Source organism: Manacus candei, unplaced genomic scaffold, assembly GCF_025592945.1.
Source record: "Manacus candei isolate 608988 ecotype Guabito, Panama unplaced genomic scaffold, ASM2559294v1 h1tg000034l, whole genome shotgun sequence".
Taxonomy (NCBI): Eukaryota; Metazoa; Chordata; class Aves; order Passeriformes; family Pipridae; genus Manacus; species Manacus candei.
In genome coordinates, this window is record NW_026138082.1 from 5,670,475 (window position 1) to 5,692,667 (window position 22,193).

Sequence of the window (22,193 nt, forward strand, 5' to 3'; positions counted from 1 at the left end):
GAAAAGTGACCAAGCCATATTCCACTTCAAGAGAGGTATTGGGAGGTTGGGATGCTGTTTTGATAGGCCAAATGGTGTCTGCTTCAGCAATTTGTAGCATTTTATCATTGACAACTGTAGAGGAATGAGGCAGCCTATTTTGGTGGAATGGACAGATTTCTGTCCATCTGTGCTTGTATTACAGCATGTCACTTGTACTTTAGATCTGCATAGCTCTGAGCCAAGATAGAAGCCACAGCAAGGTCAGGAGGTGGAGAAGCCTGTCAGCACATTCTGTCTCTAATGATATGACAACTGCAAATTGGTGCTTCAGGAACAGCCTGGAGGCAGTCATTATGTTGGGTCTTGAAGCTCAGCTTTCTCTAATACTGTTTCAAAGGAAAATGCTAACTTCAGATGCTTCTGATCAGCCAGGAGTTTAATCTGTTGTAGTTTAACACAGTTACTTGCCGCGGTCCAAACGGGGGATGGGACCGTGGCACAGCACGGGTCCGGGACATAAGGTAGGGTGCAAGTAGAATGCTTTATTGAGGTGTGTGCAGGATTCCTTATCAGTTCAGGCAGGGAAAGGACCAGAACATAGGGTGGGGTATGAGACAGACAAATGGGGAAGCAAATCAGGATAGGGTCACAGGCAAAAGAGGGAGGAACGTGGGAGGAACCGGGGAGAGAAGGGGCGAATGGAGGCTTTCTCCTCTCTGCAGCTTCTCCAGCCAATCCGCAGGAAAGCAGGGAAGCAGACAAGCCTGAACATGCCCGGGAAGTACAAATTCTGGGGAAGCATACAATGTGTATATACATAATAACTGTAAAGTCTGTATCATAAAGTCCTTTCAATCACTGTACATCTTTTTCCACTTCTGAAATTTTCCCCATTCTGATTCCTGGTCCTTCACAGTTACTCTGTGTTTCTTCAAAAAATAGTCTAAAAAAAAATAGGAGATCATGTATAGAATTGTATTGTTGTTTTTCATGAAAAAAAATGGGTGGTGCTTCTTTCTAACAGCTGAAATGGATGGCTCTGCTATATTTCAAGCCTTTATTTTTTCTCTGCATCCATGTATCTCCTGTCTTTTGCTTTTTTCCCTTCTTTCTTTTAAGTTTACACAGATCAATTCAGTTAATATTTTTATGATACTAGAGATTTGACTCTAGCAGATGACCTTAAAATTATGCTGTTTTTCCTCTGTCTCACCAGTGCCTACCAGATTGTTGTTGAGGAGCTGCACCCGCACCGAACAAAGCGAGAAACAGGTGCCATGGAGTGCTACCAAATCCCTATCACCTATCAGACTGCTCTTAGCGGAGGGTCACCATATTACTTTGCTGCTCAGCTGCCTCCAGGAAACCTGCCAGAGCCAGCCCCTTTTACCGTGGGTGACAACAGGACTTACCAAGGTTTCTGGAACCCACCATTGGCTCCTCGGAAAGGCTACAACATCTATTTCCAGGCCATGAGCAGTGTTGAGAAGGTAAGTGCTAACACCACCTTTCTTCTGGAAGGAGTCAAAGACATGCCTGTGGTGGCAATTAGGGCCGTTGGAGTTGGACATAGGAGGTGTTGGCAGTGGCATAGCTGTAATCCTCTCTGCAGTGAGAGCGTGGCAGTGCACCATTCACATTTCACATCACCATCATGTCCTAGTAAATTGCTTAGATGAGAGTTTAATACGTCTCCTAGTAATTGTCTGAGGAAAGTAATTTCAGTGTTGTGACTCTGTCTCCTCGGTAAATAATATCCTCAGTCCTTTCTCTAATTCTCAATCCTTGCACACTTCAGAAGATTAAATTACTGCAGGACGAACAGAATGTGGGCTGTTCAGCGGGCTAGTAAAACATTGCTAACTTTGTGAGACTCTTGCACTGAACGTCTAAAAAGTAAAAGTTTGCTTGAGCAAAACTCCAGGCCCACTGTGTGTTTGCAAGAGTCTTTTTGAGAAGGTGTACGTCAGACTTGCACCACTGCTGTGCAGTAGTAGAAGTGTATCTGTCGCCTCCTTGGTGTTTCTTTTTACCTCTGTTACTGAGTACTGCTGCTGGCTCTGTATTCATATGGAAGGACTAAAAGTGCCAGGGAGAGAGGTTCTAGGTGGGAAGAACAACTCTGCAAGCCCCATGGTGTTGCTCTTTAATGGTTTTTCCTTTTGTAAATGAAAAATAAGGAAAGGGAAAATGACTGGTGAGGAGGGAAAATGTGGTACACACATAAGCTTTAGATATTTAAAAATTTAAAATTTTGGTTTATAGTATAGAAAACTGAAGTGTCCAGGCAGGTCAGAAAGGAACTAGAAAGGACAACTAGATTGATAGCCACTGATACGCACCCGAACCTTTGGAAAGGAGCAGAAGCAGTGTTTACCCTTCTTTACATTTAGGTTTTTGTGGAGACTAAACAAATCCTTGCTAACAGGCAGCCTTGCCTTGGAGTCTTTCAAAGAAAATTTAACCTTTTACTTATGGTTATGGAAATTGGATATGCATCAAGTGAGAATAGGGACAAAGCTGTTTGAGAATTAGATGTTTTTTTCTGATTTAAGAGACCATTCCCTCTTTTTAGTCCTTATCTATAGACCTGTATGAAGTAAACAAAACAAAATAAAAGGTGACTGCTAGACACTCATCCGTATTTTCCTCACCTGTTAAAAATAATTCCCTTTGTTTTTGTAGGCTTTCAGCAGACTATGTTGTAAGGAAATTTGTTTCATTACCCAAGAAATAAGGGAGAGGGAAAAGTAAAGTAGAAATACTAAATAAAAAAAGTAGGTGTCAATTTTGGCTTTTATGTTTTGACAGATAAGTAGAAGCTGAGAGAAGAATAGAATTTTTTTTGCTTAAACTTGATTTCAGTTTGTGAGAGAGTTTAATACTAAAATGGATTTCTCTGTTATTATTTAAAACTTTGGATCCAATTTCTGTTCTTAAAGGGATTTAGGGGGAAATTTTGAGGGGGACTGCACCACATTCTGCTGGGACAGAGACCTAGTGGTTGTAACATAACCTCTGAGCTGCAGAATATTTAAACAGATGCTTTACTATAAACTACCAGGATCACCAAAATAGGCAGAGGGAAGTAGAGTATGCTCTGAAATACACGGTAGGGTTGAGAGGAGGGTTACTCTGTGATCCTGGAAGATGTTGAACAAAAGTGGGCAAGTAAATCCAGTAACTGGGGATAATAAGTAGGATTATATTTGGTAAACTTTGTGGGGCTTTCATATAGATGGAAAAATTGTCTTTATGGAACACTTACAGTGCCTCAGCTTAGGCGCTGTAGAGCTCTTTACAAGCTGTGTTTACAAACCAGCATCAACCTGTTTTTTTTACCTGTTGCTTTGGAATCTTCAAGATGAGAGAGATCCCAGGGGATTTATTCAGGGATGAAGTGCTGGGAGGTGCACAACTAGAGAGAGGATATTTTATAGAGTGAAACTGTCATTATTATATTTTCAAATTACATGCTAATATTGTTTAGAGAAATCTAATACAACAGCAGTTGTATCGTCTCATGCAACCTTATGCTATTTCAGTATTTTTACCTTTAAAATTACTGCACATTGTACAAAAAGGTCAGAAAACCCATTTATGGCTGACTCTCAGCTCTTCAAGTTGTCCAAACTGGGCATAACTGAGTAATTTCTCTGTTCATTTGTTTTAATTGCTGAACAAACTTCTGAGGGGAAGGGAGGGAAAAGTACAGTTACATAAAAATTGTCTTTGCATGTGCAACTTCTGAAGCACATCGCTGTTGAATCACTGTGTCTCCTAGGCAGATTGTGTAAGTTTTAGATTAACTGTGTCATCTGTGAAGGGATACCTGGGCTGCTCTGTGCTCATTCCACATGCAGAAGCATGGGGGGGAGTGTGTTGCTGATGTGCTTCAGGTGACTGTTTAAGAATGTCAGAAGGTAGCAAGATGTAAGTTTGGAGACAGTGCTGAGCAAAAGTATCTTTTTTGCTGCACAGTGCTGTTGGAGGTCAACACTGGCTCAGGATTTCTGTGCCATGACATAAATAGGAGCACCAGTCCTCCCATTTCCTTCCGCTGCACTCTCTCTTCGTGTTCTTATGGCATGATTTCCATTTGATTTGAATAATCTGAAATTTTTCTGTGTTTGGCCTGTCCTGCACCTTTTCTCCCCATCATTTTTCCTGGACAGTACAGTCCAATGTCTAGTTTTCATCCAGCTTTTGTAAAAGCAAAATCCCCCAACCTCCTTCTCTGCTAAGCCCAGAGCCCTGAGCCACCTCACTGAGTTGTCCCAACGTGATCAGTAGATCTAGGATGAATCTATGGAGTGGAGAGGGCAAGAAAAAGCAACCTGATTTGACTGTTTTCTTTACTTTTCTGTCCTCAACAGGAAACCAAAACTCAGTGTGTTCGAATAGCTACAAAAGGTAAGAGGTTTGTCCCCACATGCAAAGTAGCTTTTTTTAATGAAACGTGGTGTTTCTATTAAATGTTTGAAGCAAAGCCAATAGTATCCCTCTATTTTGAACCACCTGATTGTCTTAAGATGTAATGGTCTACTACTTTTTATTCTTTGGTATTGGGCCAAGACAGTACTGTTCCAGCAATACTCAGAATTTAGGACAAAATAAAATCTCCTCTTTTTTTCCCCCTGCCTGTCTGTGATTTTCAAGATATGCTTTTAGGGTGCTGAAGCATTTCAGGCAGCAGATAGATGGATGGGAATCTGGAAAGTGCACGTGGTTAAACTGTCTGTTATGCTGGCAATTATTTACAAGCAGGGGAGGGAATAATTTAAATGAAGGACACGACAGTTAATTTTCCTAGGTAAGAGCTCCAAGTGTTAGCTAGACATAGGGGAGGGTTGATTTGAGGAAGGTTTGTCTCTTTGATAGCAAGTGAGTTCCAGGTCTAGGACTGGCTGCGTAGCTGTGAGAATAAATCATGTTGACCCCATGTACAGCAGGTTAATCACATACTGCTCACTCAGAAACACTGTTTCATCTTCAAATGAGGACTTAGTTGTTCTGCTTATTGTTATCTGTCGCTTTGACTGTATTTATAGCCATTCGTTTTGGTGGCTCGATCGTGTGGACATGAGAGTTGTTTGATAGACTCTGGCAGCATAAACAAGAAAGGAGCTTACAAATGCCCGAAGAGTACTCTGCAGAGGCCCAGCACTTACATTGTCTCTTTCTAATTGCATATTGATATTTAGCCTAAAAACAACTTTTTATATGAGCAAGCAGGCATTTAAAGTACTGAGAAGGCAAATCAGTCCCATTTTTCAGTAACTTTTTTCAATTTAAATCTTATTCCAATTACAAGCTGATGCCTGTAATGAGGTGGTAGCAATCAAACATTTTCTTGAGAAACCAGAAAATAAAATGTCCTTCTCAAGATGTGTTAATATTTTTATCAAGTGTGGTAAGCTAATAAAAACAGGAAATTAAAACCATGAGCTAAGTCTTCTGTGAAAGGTATATCAGCCTTATTTTTCTTATGTTTACCTGATATGATTAAATGGTTGAATTAAAATATATTTGCATAAACAAATATTTATGTACCACAAGCATGTATTGCTAGAATTTGAGTCAAGGGAGAGTCTTGAAAGGCTCAGAAATAACCTAAAATATTGCAGGACTGAGGAAGGGGAAAGCAATGGTGTCTCTCATAATAAATTTTCTGGATAGTAATAACAAAACAAGGAGGGAATTGACTTTAGTATAAGAAAACTATTTTTTACTTAATCATACACAGTCCATGGATCTCAAAGCAATGTTCATGGTAGCAATAGACCTCTTGGTGGTTGCTTGTACACCTTCCTCTGCTTACAATAGTCACATTCACCCGCAATGACTGTCGATTGAAGGAAAGGGGAAATGAGTAACAGGTTTCTCACCATTGTGCCATATATCCTGCCTTTACCACTGATTGAAGACATTTTCTTATGTAAGTGCATTGCCTGATATATCAGTGCGAAACTCCTTGAAAGTGGAACTAAAACCCAAAATGTTTTCTGTGACTTATTTTACTTTGTAGGTGTGAGTTGCAGGTGGAGGCAACATTAGGAGTAAATGCTTTCTCTTCCTCTGACGGAATTCATTTAATGGGGCATCATCACTGCAAAGTCATGTACATTCATACTTCTCAAATGAGTTATACTGTTATTCTAAAACATTTTTTATGAGCTCACACTGATTTTTTCCCCCATGTTTTCATCGTAATAATAATACCATGATTTGTTGTACTCAAAGAAAACTATACTTAATATATTGGTTTATGCATATGTTCATCTGGTTATCCTGATTTGTTTTGGTTTCTTGGTTTTTTGTGGGTTTTTTGTTTGTTTGTTTGTTTTGTAGTGTATAAGATCATTTTGAATCATTGACCTAAATGTCTGGTTACATTTGTAATATTTTCATAGGGAAAAGAGGACTGTCTCGTCTTACCTAATGCACTCCACTAAAGCTAACATACCCATTTAAAATCAAAAAAATTGTCTAAACTATGTATTCTGTTATAAAAGTAATGTGTTATCTCCTGTGACTTGAAGCAGCCTACAGTTTGCCAGACTGAATTTTGTCTTGAACATGTTGAAAAGGCATTAAAAATTATAAAATGCTGGGGTGGAAGAGAGCAGGGAGGAACAACATTAAAGACAATGTTTAAACAAGACAAAATTTCCCTGGTAGTGAAGTTCAGTGTTACTGTCAAAGTTAGTTTCTCATCTCTATCTTGTTCAAGGATCTGGTGTTATCTACTGTGTATATTCATAGCAATAAGATGTAAAGGTGGAAAAAATATGATAGTAATACCATGGTTTGGTGCTGGAGAAGTTCATATTCCTGCAGTTGTAATCTTGATAATTTAACTTTCTTAAGTCTGTTGTTTCGTTGCTTGGACAGTTTTTCGTTTGCTTGGACAGTTCCCTGTATAATTTACATATATTTTACTGCATAAGGGATCTCGCACGTATCGTTCCCATGGGTTGGCTTTTGCCTTCAGAAATTGATGGAATAGTTTATTGGTGTCAAACTAATGAAAGTCAGCAAATTTAAATTGAAGTGCTCATACTTTTTGTAGTCTGTATATTCCAGGTGCAGTGTTCTCATGCACTTCTGATAACAACGTGCACTGAAGTGTCAAGTCACATAAAAGATGGTGCCGAATCATGACTAAAGTATGTTGCTGCTTTTGATGTGTCTTGAAAGAATGTTTTTAGAGTAAACTGAGAGGCTTACTAGTGTGTGGTATATTAAAATACACTGAGTTAAGTTTTCATTATAGAAAATAGCGGAACAGCATCGGTTTAAAAAGTAGTCTTCCGAGCTGTTCCTGTGTACTTGCAGCTGAAGGATAAATGCCTGAGTGATTCTTTGATGGCCCTGATTTAGGCTAATAATAGAATTCCCCCTTTTTATGGACACCTACTTCCACAACGCTTTTAAGAGTTTAATGACCCTGACTTTTGCCCTTCTGTAGATTGGAGTGAATTGGCCAGGACAGTCCCAAGTAATTAGATGTGAGAGAGTATGCAAGTTATACAGATGTACACAGTCTGTTCATATAAGCTTTGATTCTTGAGGAAACCAGGTTAAAAATAATTCCTTGTGTCACAGATGATGATGAGTAGACTATACCTAAAGCACCATTTCCATTACAGGTATAGCCCAGAAAATGTATTAAGTGTGAATGATTTTAATTTCTTGGACACTTTTAACTGATACTGCCTTACTCCATCAACCTGAACCCTCTCCTCATTCAGAGCCTCTTAGTAGCTCATGATCGGCATACTTTTTATTTTTTAACACCACTTCATTGTTCTCTACCTCATTATTTTTGAATCTATGTAGTAGGATTACCCAGTCACTAATAATCTGGTTTCCCATACATAGTAACTGAAGAAGAAGGAAAAATAATAATCTTGTTTTCTGAAGAGCAGAGAAGAGTACAGAGACTGAGATAATAGGTCAGATTTTCATTAGGAATGGAAAGATGGAATTATTCTAGAAAATATGTTATTTGATTTTTTAAAAAAAGTGTTACATATAATTTCCTAAAGAAAGTTCTTGAACTTTCTAATACTGACTTAGTAAGGCAGAGTTCAACTATGGAATCATAGAATTGTTAAGGTTGCAAAATGCCTCTAAGATCATGAAGTCCAACAGTCAACCTAACACTACCACGATGTTCACCACTAAACCATGTTCATAGGTGCCATATCCACGTTTTTTAAGTGCTTCCAGGGATGGTGACTCCACCACTTCCATGGGCATTCTGTTCCAATGCTTTACACCCTTTTCATGAACAAATTTTTCCTAATATCTAACCTAAACTCCTTCTGCCGCAACTTGAGGTCATTAACTAGTTCATAATATGCACGTGTCAGAATGAAAACCTGCCTAACCAAAGTATTGATAGACTGAAGTAAATAAAAGATATATGCACTTCAGAGTAATACACGTTGGTGACTGATCAGTCATATCCTGGAGTTGAGTTTGACTGTATAAAATTTTGAACGGGTTTCCACTCACACCCAGGCATTGGCATTTCATTTTACAGTCTAAAATGTTATCGACTGCTCAGGGAATGAAACTAGATTAACGTGGTCAGAGAAGAGTGATGCTTCAAACTATTTAGCATGTAAATAGATATTTAAGAGGACAGAGGGGACAGCAGAGCTATTACTAAACAGAGTATATGAAGCTGACATTTGTGACAGTTTTCAGGCTGCCAAGTTTGAGGCTAATACTATTCTTTTGTTTTGTTTAGTGGACTAGAGAAACACTTTGAAAATTTAATTAGAAGAAATATACTGTGGGAATAAAGAAGTGGTGGGTGGTGGGCCTGGCAGCTCTATCACAAAGTAGTTAGAGGGAATAAATGAAGCCCAAGGTTTCTCTTTCCACATTTAAAACAAGAACTTCATCAACTCCAACATTATTTTCCCTTGTGGTTTTCATTTGTGTTGTTAGTTCAGGCAGAATAGAACCTCTCTATCTCTGTGCACATTTGGTTCATACAGACGGATGAAAATGCCGTTTGAGATGATGCACATCTGGAAGTAATTGTGAAATAGCAGAAAATGACTTTTTAATCTGATTTGAGGAATAAAAAGGTCTGGGTGGTAACATTTCTACTGCAAGTGTGTATTTAGTCCACCATCATTATTGCTCTGAATTCATTCCCACAGCAGTTGGGAATTGATCCAAAGGCCTTTGATGTCAATGTGAGTCCTTCCACTGACATTAATGTGCTTTGGATTAGGTCTTTAGAAGTCATAAATCTGTCTAGACTGTAATTATTTCTTTGAAATTGTTCCTGATGGTGTTTCTGCTCTTAGGGAAATTTGTGAAAGTCAAATCACCTCCTCTTGCAGGATGCTCAAAAATGTCTGTTACTGATTAATGCACAAATGAAGGGAAGATGTCAGATGCTAAATGTATCTGAAACGAAGTTTCTCTCACTGTTGTTTTTATGTTGGGATCAATGCTTCTACAATGACTTTTAGCTGTACCATCACAATAGGCCCTGGAAACCTATACTAGGCAGTATAAATTTAGAGAACAATGTAGGTGTTTCCCAAGTCCCATATTTTTTTTTCACTTTTTCATAGGAAAAAGCTATTAATATGTTTAAACTTCAGTGGTCTTTTGCATAATGTATTTTATCACACAAAGAGGAGAATTTAACTAGCTTGCTGAGCTTTCCAAAGATGGAAACACAATATTAGCATGGCATATTTTTCTCTTTTGTGTGGGAAATTGCAGAAGTTCACTGAGCAACCACATCTGCTAGTTCTGATAACTGATACCTTTAGTTGTAAATAAAAAATTGCATGATCTTTTGATGGAATACTTGATGATAGTTATTAAAAATGCAGTTAAGTGAGGGACACCTCCAGATTTTCAGACACAAAAACCTGTAATGTGGATATTTTCATATATACACAAAGAGTGAGAAAATTGTGGAATTCAATTACAAAAATTTCATTTGAGTAAAAAAGAATTCAATGTAATAACAACATTTATCATGTGAAATTACCTGATTGATATGCGTGGGATAGCAATTTTCAGAGAATGTGTTTCTCATTCTTTATTATAAGGCACCAAAGAGAAGTACACTTTTCTCCTTGTTGCTTCACACCTCTAAGAAATAAGGGGTATCTGAGGGTAAGAGCAGAAACTTATTAATTACCTAATGTTTTTATGCTTATGACATTGCCTGAGCTGAACCATTTATTTTAACTGTACTTGTAAACAATTATAATTAGAAGTATTTTATCGTTTCTAGCCCATTTCATGAGTCTTCAGATATGACTGTGTTTTGAAAGAGTAGTTGGCTGATTTTGGTCAGAAAAATTTCATAGATGACTAAATCTAGTAAATACAATTAGTAAATCTAATTTCTTTACTAGAAAACTTTATTGTTAAACACATTACTTAGTGAATAAGTTTATTATATGCAAACTTTCTTTTACTAAATTTAATATAGTTTTGAAAGTAAGCATTTTTAAAACTGGTATGTTTGTAAGAGGAAACACTAGTGATACATTTCAGTGCTTGGGGTTTTTTTAAATTAGTCATTAGAATGAAGAAATTTTGAGTCCAAAGATATTAACTAAATATTAACTTTCCTTGATTTTAAAATGTTTCAGTATTTCTTTTAACCTAGCTACTTAACAAATTACTTTGTGTAGATGCTATATGCAGATTGAAAACTTAGGAACCTTAAAGATTTCCTAAAGAATACGAATTTTAGAAGTAAGAATTCAGGTAGAGGATTCTAGTTTATATTTAAATGTTAGAGAAGGAATGTTGATACATTACCTGCTCAAAGTGAAGATTCAGCATCTTAGCACATATTCTCTTTTAGTAGGTGCCTGGTTTATTAGGTCTCTTCAGCTGTTATGAATATTATTTCATGAATCAGTTTGTGGGCATTGAGAGGTTTCCATCCATTGTTAGAGAATATGGAGACATGAAGGTAGAAATCTAGTGTTTTTACAAAACTCCTTAGAATTTTAACTGCAATTGAAAATTCTTCATTACACTATAATAGATGTGCATTTAGAATTACCATTTACTGATACTGCTGGTTGCGGAGGGTATTTTAGCTCCCTTTTTTTTTTACTGTTCTTTCATAATTTCTCATTTGTCCTTTCTTATGTTTTTACCTTCTTTGTGTAATTGTAAAATTACAAGTGTTTAGAGAAGGTAAACTATCATCACCTGATAGGACTGGTCTCATTAGCTCCTTTTCATACAAGCAGCCTGTGTACACTTACATTTTATTAGCTGTGATTAACTGTACCTTTGGATAAAATGGCCCCTTGCAATGCTTGGGATTGAGGAGTGCGTGAGGTAGATCATGCAGAGATTGCTGCCTCTTAGCAGTCTTCACAGGCATCTCGGATGCATGTTCAACTTTGGAGCAACAAGAATTTGGCTTATCTGTGCTGCAGTGAAGCCCCATGAAGGGACAGCACCTTTTCAAAGAAAGAAGGAGAAAGGATTCTCTAGAAATTATACATTTTGTTTATATCCATTCAGTATTCTTCAGCCAGAATAACACTTTTCTCTGCATTGGCAAGCAGCAAGGACAGCCCAGAGTAGGTTTTGCCATACACATAATTTACACATAAGTTGAATACTGTACCAAATAAAGCAATGAATTGCTGATCCTAGAAATATCCCTGCTTACAGGTATCTTACCACCCTTGTTAGTGCCAGTAGAGAAACTACAGTTCAAACTGATACAGTCAAAATCAGTCATACTTGAAACCAGTTCCATTAAATGCTTCATTAGATTGGGAGATTTTAATATACACACATTTGTTGGATTTAGAAGTTTGTAGGAAAGTCCAGATTGTTTTGGAAGTGGTAACGAAAACTTGGATGCCACTCCAGTAGTGATGATATGCTCTGAGCCCTAGCTGGTCATCGCTGTCCCTAGTTCTGATGTGCTGTTATTGCAGATGATGTCATGAATGCATTCACTGTTGGCCTAGTAATAGCTTCATTCCTATGCTACAACTTAGCACTGATAAAGTAAAAATCATTTACATGGCAGATTCATTAAAATCATCATTAATAATGAAGAGTTGATGTTGGTAGATCACACATAGGCCAATAAAGATAGAAAAACAAATTCTTAAGGAGTGTGTATGGCTGGTGGTCACAAAGCTCATGGAAAAAAAGTGCCTGTCAGCAGCTCATTGCTATTCTTCTTACACATTACTGACCTCACTCAAACTTGCCAAAATAAACTAACTTAACACAGTCAAAATAATTTTAAGCATTTTCTAGGTTAGAACAATTGCACAAGAAGTTCTGAAAGCCGAATAAAAATGACAGCACATGCTGGAATAGTGGTGAAAGGGGAAGGTAGTCTTCACCATCTTCAGATGCAGCCAAAAGGTGTCGAAGTCATGCTTAAAACTGCTAGAAGAATTTAAACCTCGAGGTCAAAGCTGTTTCAGTCTAACTAAAAAAACCGAACATGAAATGTTGCATCAGTATGCAGCACCTTACCACAGAGGAGGTAATCCTTGCAATTATCCATCCTTGTATTAACAGCTGCCTAACAGTGAGATATTTTGAATAGAAGGCTGCTCACTGTGCACCTAGAGAGGAAGGACAAAGACGGTTTTGTATCAGAAAAGAATGTTGCCCAAAGAACACAGAAGAAATTCAGCAACATCTAAATCAGAAATGTGCTTATTGATTTTTATGCAAACAGTTTCTGGCCCTAAAATCGACATCACTGTGTTTCTCTGTATCTAATCAAACACTTTTAACTAAATGAAAAGAAGTTCCATCTCATTGTCATGGACATTTCAAGGGTTTATTAAACTATTTGCATGTCATCTCTGACAGAGCGCTAAATGAAGTTCTACAGCTAGTCATCTAGAAACAAGGAGCAGCATTGCCAAGTGTAGTAGCACTTCTTAAATGCTGTCAAATGTGTTGCAGTGCAAGTCAGTATGGTTGATTGGCACTGCTGCCAAATTACTCAAATACAGAGACTGATGCTTTGTCAGCTGCATAAGGAGATGATGGCTCTGAAGTTCAGGAGCATACGCTGCTTTCTGCTCTGGTGGGAAGTTGTGTACTAACCACATTATTTTTGGAAAGATCCCAACAGAAAGGGTTTGCAGATGGACCTTGTAGGAAGGATGATCTTTTTAGAAATTATGTGGTTGTCACACAGCTGTCTGTTACAGCAGGAGTCAGTTCTAGGCACTGTTAAAATGGATTTTGGGACCCAGTAAATTCAAAGATAGGGAACAGAATTATGAGCCTGTATGTGGTTTTCGGTGCTTTTGACTTAGGCTGGAGGCTTTTGTGCAAATTCAGCAGTTTGGAAAGGACTATGATTATTCTCCATGCTGCACAGTGATGAAGGTTCTTGATCAGGATGGACTTCCAGAACCCTTCATTGTCAAAGAGGTCATGAAATATATTGCATTCTTTGATATTTCTGATTAACATTTGCTTTGTTGAGTCAACAAGAAAGGTAACCACATTCAATACCATATAGATGCCAGAATATTTAACCTGAACATTAAATCCAAAGTCCCATACCTGCTGACTTGTGTTACTTGCTCTTTGCTGATGACAGAGTATTGGTTATTCAAACATATGTAAGCAGACTACATATTATTGACTGTTTCAGCCCCTCTGCCAAGTGGTTTGGCCAGGCCATTAGCATAGAGGAAAAAGAGGTCCTGCTCTAACCTTGCTGTGGTGGAAAATATCCTGAGGCAGTAGTCTGTGCTAATGATAAACCACTGAAATTTGAGAATAGCAATGCTATTTCACCAGCATACTTTTAACACCAGAGTTAATAATGTACTCATTCAGGGAATAGCAAAAGTCAGTATAGTATTTAGGATGATAAAGCAGCATGTCTGAAATAAGAGACTTCTGGCTTCAAATAAAAGTAAACACCTATTGTGCATTAGTTGTTGTCACTCAGTGTACAGCTACAAAACTTGGACTTCTTATGGTCTCCACATCTAGCACCCAAACCATTTCCAATGCACTGCTTTCATGCCCTTGCTGCCATAAAACTACAAAATCTTGCCCTGAATGCTATACTCTTAAATTACTGTCACATTGTCAGAACTGAAGGAAGATTACAGGACATCCAGTTATGCCAGACCTACTTCTCATGCTGGACAACATATTGCCCAAAACTGATTTCTATGGGCAGCTGAAATGCAGAGTAAAGCTCAGAGGCAGCATAATGAGGTAGTTAATGAGGAAGTTCAAGGCAATTCCTCAGTTATGTGTCATCAGTTTCCTAGTGTAGGAAATTACATCTGATAATTTCCTGGTCTAGCAAAGAATGAGTACTTATGCCATCATAACATGCAAATAAAATCAGAATGATACTGTATGGTAAACGTAAATATAGTAGTGAAACATTATATCTGTACATTTCACAGAATCATGAAAATGTGCATCTTTCTTGCACAATAAAACCTAGTCCTTATGTACTGATGGAAAACAGGCATCACATGCCTTGCCATCCCTTGTGCTACTGTGTTTCTGACTGCCGTTTCTCCAGGCTCAAGAATGATGCATCCTGATGAGCAAGAAATCAGGCAAACAGGGCTAGAAACCTATGTGGGTGAATAAAGAACTCCTATCATTACTCAAGGGTAAGCAGAAAATACACAGGAGATGGAAAAAGAGTCAGGCCACTTGGAATGAATATGAAGAGGTTGTCAGAGTAAGTAGAAATGTGACAAGGAAGGCCAAGGAGTTAAATCTGGCCAAGGGTGTCATGGACAACAAGATCACTGCTCACAATCATCTTTGAAAGATCATGGAGATTAGGAGAGGTGCCTGAGGACTGGAAAAAAGCAAATGTCACTCCAGTCTTCAAAAAGAAGGACCCAAGGAACTACTGTCCGGTCAGCCTCACCTCAATCCCTGTAAAGGTGGTGGAACGCTTTATTCTGGAGGCCATTTCTATTCATATGGAAGACAATAAAATGGATGATCAGGAGTAGTCAGCATGGATTCACTAAAGGTAAATCATGCTTGACCCAATCTGATTGCTTTCTACAATGAAGCAACTGCCTAGATGAATGAGGGGAGAGCAGTGGATATTGTCTACCTTTCCTTTAGCAAGGCTTTCAACACTGTCTGTCACAACATCCTCATAGGCAAACTCAGGAATTATGGACTAGATGAGTGGACAGTGAGGTGGATTGAGAACTGGCTGAACAGCAGATCCCGGAGGGTTATAATCAGTGGCACAGGTTCTAGTTGGAGGCCCCAAGTTTCAATACCAGGCCCAGTATTGCTAAACTTGTTCGTCAATGACTTGGATGAAGGGTAGATGCCTCCTCAGCAAATTCGCTGATGACACAAAGCTGGGAGGAGTGGTTGATCCACCAGAGGCCTCTGCAGCCCTTCAGAAAGACCTCCATAGGTTGGAGAGATGGGCAGAGAAGAACTACGTGAAATTCAACAAAGGCAAATGCAGGGTCCAGAACCTGTGTGACCTGCTGGAAAGCAGCTCTGTGAGTCACCTGAGAGTCCTGGTGTTCAACAAGCTGTCCATGAGCCATCAGTGTGCCCTTGTGGCCAAGAAGGCCAATGGTATTCTGGGGTGCATTAAGAAGGGCATTCCCAGCAGGTCAAGGGAGGTGATCATCCTCCTCCTCTGGTGACCTTCCCTCAGTCCTGGCGAAGCCTCACCTAGAATACTGTGTCCAGTTCTGGGCTCCTCAGTACAAGAGAGACATAGAGTTCCTGGAGCGGGTCCAACAGAGGGCTATGAAGATGATTAAGGGACTGGAGCATCTCTCTTATGAGGAAAGGCTGAGGAGAGTTGGAGTTCAGCCTTGAGAAGAGATGACTGAGAGGAGACTTCATCAATGTATATAAGTATCTGAAAGGAGGGTGTCAACAAGATGGAGCCAGGCTCTTCTCAGTGGTGCCAAGCAATAGGACAAGAGGCAACTGGCAGAAACTGATGTACAGGAAGTTCCACCTGAATATGAGGAAGAACTTATCTACTATGCAAGTGACCAAGCACTGGAACAGATTGCCCAGAGAGGTTGTGGAGTCTCCCTCACTGGAGATATTCAAAAACCGTCTGGATGCAATCCTGTACCATGTGCTCCAGGATGATCCTGCTTGAGCAGGGAGGTTGGAGCAGATGACCCACTGTGATCCCTTCCAACCTTGCCCACTCTGTGAATCTGTGATTTCAAAGGACTGCTTATGGAAGATGTAAATCATATTTTTTGTAAACATTGGCACAGGTTGTCCAGAGAGTTGGTGGATGCCCCATGATGGAAACATTCAGGGTCAGGTTGGATGAGGCGCTGAGCAAGCTTATCTAGTTAAACGTGTCCCTGCTCACTGCACAGGGGGTTTGCACTAGATGACCTTTAAAGGTCCCTTCCTACTCAAACTTCCTATGGTTTGAAGATACATATCCTGATTGTACATCTTATTCTTGGGACCGTTAGATAATGACAGGAATATCAAACTGTGAACTATTTGTTAGAACTGTTGAAGGAGGTTTTGCTATTATATTCATGTTTTTAACAACATATGAGAAAGGGAATAGAATTCTACGATTATTGTAATTGGCATTCAGATTGCCTCAACATATGGAAGGCAGTTGATTTGCACAAGTACAGGCATTTTTTAATGCGAATCTTAATTTTTATGTACATTAACATAAATCAGATTGTGTGAATTTGCTTGTTTTGTTGACGCACTGCAACAGAAAATATGTAGTCAAGCAAATCTCAAATTAATCCTTGATCTGTTTCTAATTTCTCAGATTTTGCTGAATTGAGTCTGTCATTCCAGTTTTGAAACAATGGTGCTGCATACCCTAGAATTTTGTATAGATATCAGATAAGAAGGCTGATGTTTCAGATTACTCTGTCTATTGAGCAATATATGTCTCAAGTCCCCATAAACAGCAGTCAGCTATTAGCCATCAGGGTTAGATAGGATTTTTGATTCATAACTTGAACTGTGGAATTTGCCATTGCTGTTACCAACTGCTTGTGTGTTTCAGCCTAGATCGTGCTGCACACTGAGCTGGGAAAGGCTGGTGGCTATTTGCAGCAGTCACTACATATCTGTAAATCTACCAAGTTCTTATTTTGCTTTTGAACACAATTTAGAAACCCTCCTTCCATGATAAGTACTTGGAAATTTAGGGACTGAGAGATCATAGAATCATAGAACTGTTGAAGTTGGAAAAGACTTCTAAGATCTTGGGACCATTTCCTGTCATCCTGCCACTTGATACCTGTGAGAAGAGACCAACCCCCACCTTGCTATAACCTCCTTTCAGGTAGTTGTAGAAAGCAATAAGGTCCCCAGTGAACCTTCTTTTCTCCAGGAACCCCAGCTCACTCATCTGCTAATGGAAAACTGAATCTCATTATATGCTTGTCCAAACATGAAAGCTGCTAATTTGGCTACCTTCTTATTAAAAATATATTGCTTACTCATCATAAGCTCTGAGGCATCATGTCACTTAGCCAAATCAAGTAGCTTTACTAATATAGATTGAATTCAAACTGTCCTGAAGAGTTTTCTGACTCATAAGTGACATCATTTTGCATGCAGAGAATTAAGCAAGAGAAATCACAATTTCCTAGATGTCCATCTAGTAGTGATGAAATTTAGACAGTGAAATTTTATACCTATGGAACAGAACCACTTGGAAGTATTTTTCCAAATTGTTTTGGGAAGTACAAATCTTTTATAATTTATTTTTTAGTAACCGATTCAAGGAACTATTTTGAATGAATGCAAACAGTTACTTAGAACAATTTGTTTTGCTGGCAGAGTGGTCTGTAGTGCTCGTATAGGTCATAACATAATGTGATAGATCGTAAGCACACAGTGCTGTTGGATTTGGAGGACAGTGGGTTGACTTGCAGAAGTTCAGCTGCAGGAAAGCCTGTTCAGTCGTTCTGCTCCGTTCTGCTCAGCAGGTCTCCTGAGTCATTCTGTGTTTGTGATTAGAAAAGCTCAGCAGAGCCCATGCTCTTCATAGACACCAAAGCTGCATTGTGTTTCAAGTATAGTCTGAGGATGTGGGACTTCTAGATTTAATGGCTGGCTGCTGACCCAGCACTTGGACCTGAACCAGACAGACTTTTACATGAATTAATGCCTATAGCTTGGAGGAGAAGAGGAACAACCACGCGAGTACTGCTGCTGCCTGAGCCTACAGCAAGTGTGTAGTGCCTCATCTGCCACCAGCCAGCCTTTAGAGGTGATAAGCTCTCCGGTCAGATAAGTAGCACATGGTGCCCACACAGTAAACCTGTCAGGGACCTGACTGCAGGATGTAGCTCCTGTCACTGCCAAGGTGGGGTAGGCTGCCAGAACAAGAGAGCCCTGATTGCTATAACAACTCATTCTGAGGTTTGGGAAAATGAGAATGTGTCCATATGCTAAACAAGACACTTGACTACTTTTTCAAAACTGTAAGATCAAGTGACAGCTGCTTTTTATCTAATGGTAGAATTTCTTAAAACACAACTCCTTCCACATTTGAGTTGCTTGCTCAGCTTCTCGTCAAAGCAAAACACATCAGCTGTATGGCATGCTCTATTCAGCCCTGTATGGAGGCTCCTTGAGTCCTACCCAATCCACAAATATTTCATCAAGCCAAATTTTGTTATCGCCATTGCTGGTGGTGACATAATAAAAAATGTAGGATTTGCAACAAGTTGTCTTAACATTTGTTAGGCAAAAGGGGAAATATAATAATGCAGGATAAGTTGACAGTCATTTATATTTTTCTCTCCCTTCTTCAAGATGTAGCTACTGCCTGTTTGAACATGGTTAAGGTAGTTAGAACCAATTTATACTGTGGTATAAATGTCTGAGAGAGAAGCATAAATAAAACATCCCTAAACTGGAAGCTAAGTACAGATATAATATACATTTCTTTTGTCAGCTTTGAAACTGGCTAGTGTGTTTTAAATTCATTTTTTATGAGAACAGATACTCTCAGTCATTTTCCTATTCTGCTGGTATTTGTGTCACATTAATTTTGAGAACTATGTAGTCTTTGAGTCCTGATTGAATGTCTAACTAGGTGTTTTACAGCACAGTGAAAAAAGTTATCATCATGAGGAACACCATCAAATCCTCTACCTGTAAGCATGATGGCTAGCTTGTGATGCTTGCAGTCCCACAATGTATCCTTAACTTGGTTAAGCAAGTCTGAGGACTTGTTTCTGGTTGGGGTAGGGCATAAGCAGTATGAATGCATGCTTTCATGTTTCTACTGAGGCCTTTCACTTTCTCTTTTATTTTATTATATAATTATAAGGTATTTGAACTTTTCTGGTGGGAGTTCTTTACTAGAGAGAAAGGTCTTGTTTTCACTGGGATATGTAGCATTGCCTAGCTATGCCTGTCCTCTCTGCACGTTTTATCAAAGCTGCATTTCTGCAAACAGAGTAATTCATTTCTTTAACAGCACACATAAAAATTAGTATTGTAACTTCGTTTTCAGCAAATAAGCCATGGCAAATGAGAAAGTGTCAGGTGGCAAAAGAGAATGTTTGTTCTCGTACCTGAAAAATTTGGTGCGTTTCTTGAGGTATCTTATCGATTCAAGGCTGTATGCTGGATTTTGCCTTATCTCTCTGTGTAGCTGTAGATTATAAGAGCATGAGGTCTTGGTTGGGGGATTGCTCTCCTTTGTTTTTTAACTATGGAATAAAGGAAAGAATACAGATACTTCACCTGTAGAGAGTGAACATTGTTATTGCAGTTGTGTGTATATGTTAAACAGTAACTTGCACAATGACAATAACCATCTGTTTTTTCTATGCTATGAGGACCTTCTTCCATTTTAGAGTTTGGCTTTTATTTCACATACTCAATTTCTCCACTCACATTTAACAATGTAATTATTAGTAAATTCCCATGGGTAGTATTGAAGAAAGATGCTGTCTTGCGGATACTTTAGGTTTTTTCAAGACAAAAATGGCTTAGTATCAGAATTATTATTGATTTCCAGTCACTGTAAAGTACACACACATCACAGTAAAGGTTAACTGTCTAGAAGAAGGTAGAAGAACAGCGATTTTAAGTAAAAAGAAATTCCAGATTAGAAAGAAATCAAACTAAAGTAAATGCAGTGAACTGCTTTCTTTATGGGTAAGTTTAGAGTGTTTTCTTTATACGACTACTGTAAAAAGGATGTTTTCTTTTTTACTTTTTAATGCAAACGTGAATACATCAGTATTTAATTTGACCATGAGTAATATATGTATTCCATTTAATGCCAGATATATTTCAGACTTTATGTGTTTTTATAATGATGATATGAATTTGTAAATCCTTAATGTCCTTAATGCTGCCCATATGTTGTGCTGAAATCCTTGGGAATCTGTAAAAATAAAAATCAAGAAGATAGTTATGGGCTCTGAAAGCTGAAAACCAACCTAAGCCAGTCTAACAGCTAAAGATTTGTCAGCTAGATCCTAATGCTCCTAAACCTTTGGCAAAACAAATGTTGCCTTTGAGAACTTATTATATCTGAGCATCTTAAATCACTCTACGGAAATAATATAAAATAAAATGCTCTACTTCTAAATACAAGGCATGATCCTGGCATCTGTGCTCCTGCCCCAAGTGCTGTCCTTCTGTGACACAATCAGCATGAGGTTCTCTTAGATTTATGCTTGTGGGCATATGGACAACTGGAAGTCATTTGGAGATGCCAGTTGTCCTCATTATTTTTTTTCTTTTGTCCTTATCCACTGTCAGTTGCTAAGGATGGTACTAGTTTTTCTTTGAAGCAGCATGCAGTCAAGATTACTTCATGTACATTTTTGAATTTCAGAAGCAAAGGACAAGAGAAGCCATTATAAGGACTAGCATGAGTGTATTATGACAGTGATTCTTCAGCATGTGGAAAAGCTCTGTCTCAGGTTTTTACACACACTTGCCCAGTATAAAGACTAGTGGGATTGAAGCAATCAGGTGCTCTCATCAATTTATAAATTTTCCATGCCTATTTGAAACCTAAGACTTTTAAAAGCTGCAAGTCATTAGTAGTTTGGAGGCTACCCTGCCCATGGGACTAAGAATTTCTACTAGTCATCCTACCTTTTGTTGATAGCCTTTTGTTAGGTGATGATTGCTTTTTTCATTTCACACCAGCTATTCACATTGCTGTATTTTTTCCCATCCACTCATAGTAAACTGATGCACCAGCACAGCATTATAATGAATTTCTATTTGGTTAGGCAAAAGTTGGATTGTTGTGAGTAATCGAATTACTCCTCTAGAGACAGGATTTCTGAGTAAAGTGATGAGGTGAAGCGATTACAGCTGTAACCCTTACAAGCATAAAAAGATGTGTTATGCTAATCCTTTGTGAATGGGTTGAATTGAAAGTGAGGGAAATAAAAAAGAATGCTCTTGATAGAAAAAGGGGGTATGAAAGGACTACTGTATTGTTTATTCCCTTTTCACTCATCCTCTCTTGTTATAGAGAAAAAAAAGGGTAAGTGGTAAACTGGAGAGCTTTACCTTACAAGTCTGACATTCAAATAATTTAATGTTAAGCTGCCTTAAATACTGTGTAAAAAATTGAGAGAGTGAGGGGATAGGTATAGCAAAAACAAATGTGTGAAAAAGTGCCAGTTAGTGTAGGTTGCTTTTTTTAAGGTTACTAAACCTGGTGTGACCTTATCTTACCTTGGTGTAAAAGCAGCAGAGTGAGGAAGGGGAAAAAAGACACTGTGGAAAGTAAGGCATGCCAAACATTACCTTTATCTGAAAACACTTATAGCTCAAGTGCAAGATCCTTGTTATCCCCAGGCTTGTTTATTTTCTGTTTCAGTTTTTTCAGCTGTTAAATAAGAGTCCTCTGTCTCAAGGTAATACCTGAAAAGACTTTTAAAGGTTCAGCTAGAAGGAGAGATGACATGCAAATTACAGTATAGTAATTAACTGAATAGAGTATTATAAATATGTCTTGTTAATTCGATAAGAAGAAACAACCTATTTTTTTTAAGATGATATAAATGGCCAATAGTATAAGTAGCTTTTGGGTCTTTTCTGTGAGTTGTTTGGAGGTTTTTTTCAGATTTTGAACAAGTTTTATTGTTGCTCTTTTTTCCTTTTCTATGTACTTTTTGGAGGCAACTAAGCTCCAACCCAGCTGCTCTTCTCACCACCAGAATGGGGAAGAG

The 22,193-nt window shown here is 38.4% G+C and overlaps 1 protein-coding gene across 8 annotated transcripts in view; it reads left to right on the forward strand.

Moving 5' to 3' along the window:
• PTPRK (protein tyrosine phosphatase receptor type K) overlaps positions 1–22,193 on the forward strand; it is a 395,313-nt gene that overhangs the window by 320,851 nt on the left and 52,269 nt on the right. For all 8 annotated transcript variants that reach the window (XM_051792097.1, XM_051792099.1, XM_051792101.1 and 5 more), the window contains exons 12-13: positions 1,199–1,472; positions 4,359–4,395. In XM_051792097.1, the coding sequence (XP_051648057.1) occupies positions 1,199–1,472; positions 4,359–4,395 (311 nt within the window). The remainder of the gene's footprint in view (positions 1–1,198; positions 1,473–4,358; positions 4,396–22,193) is intronic.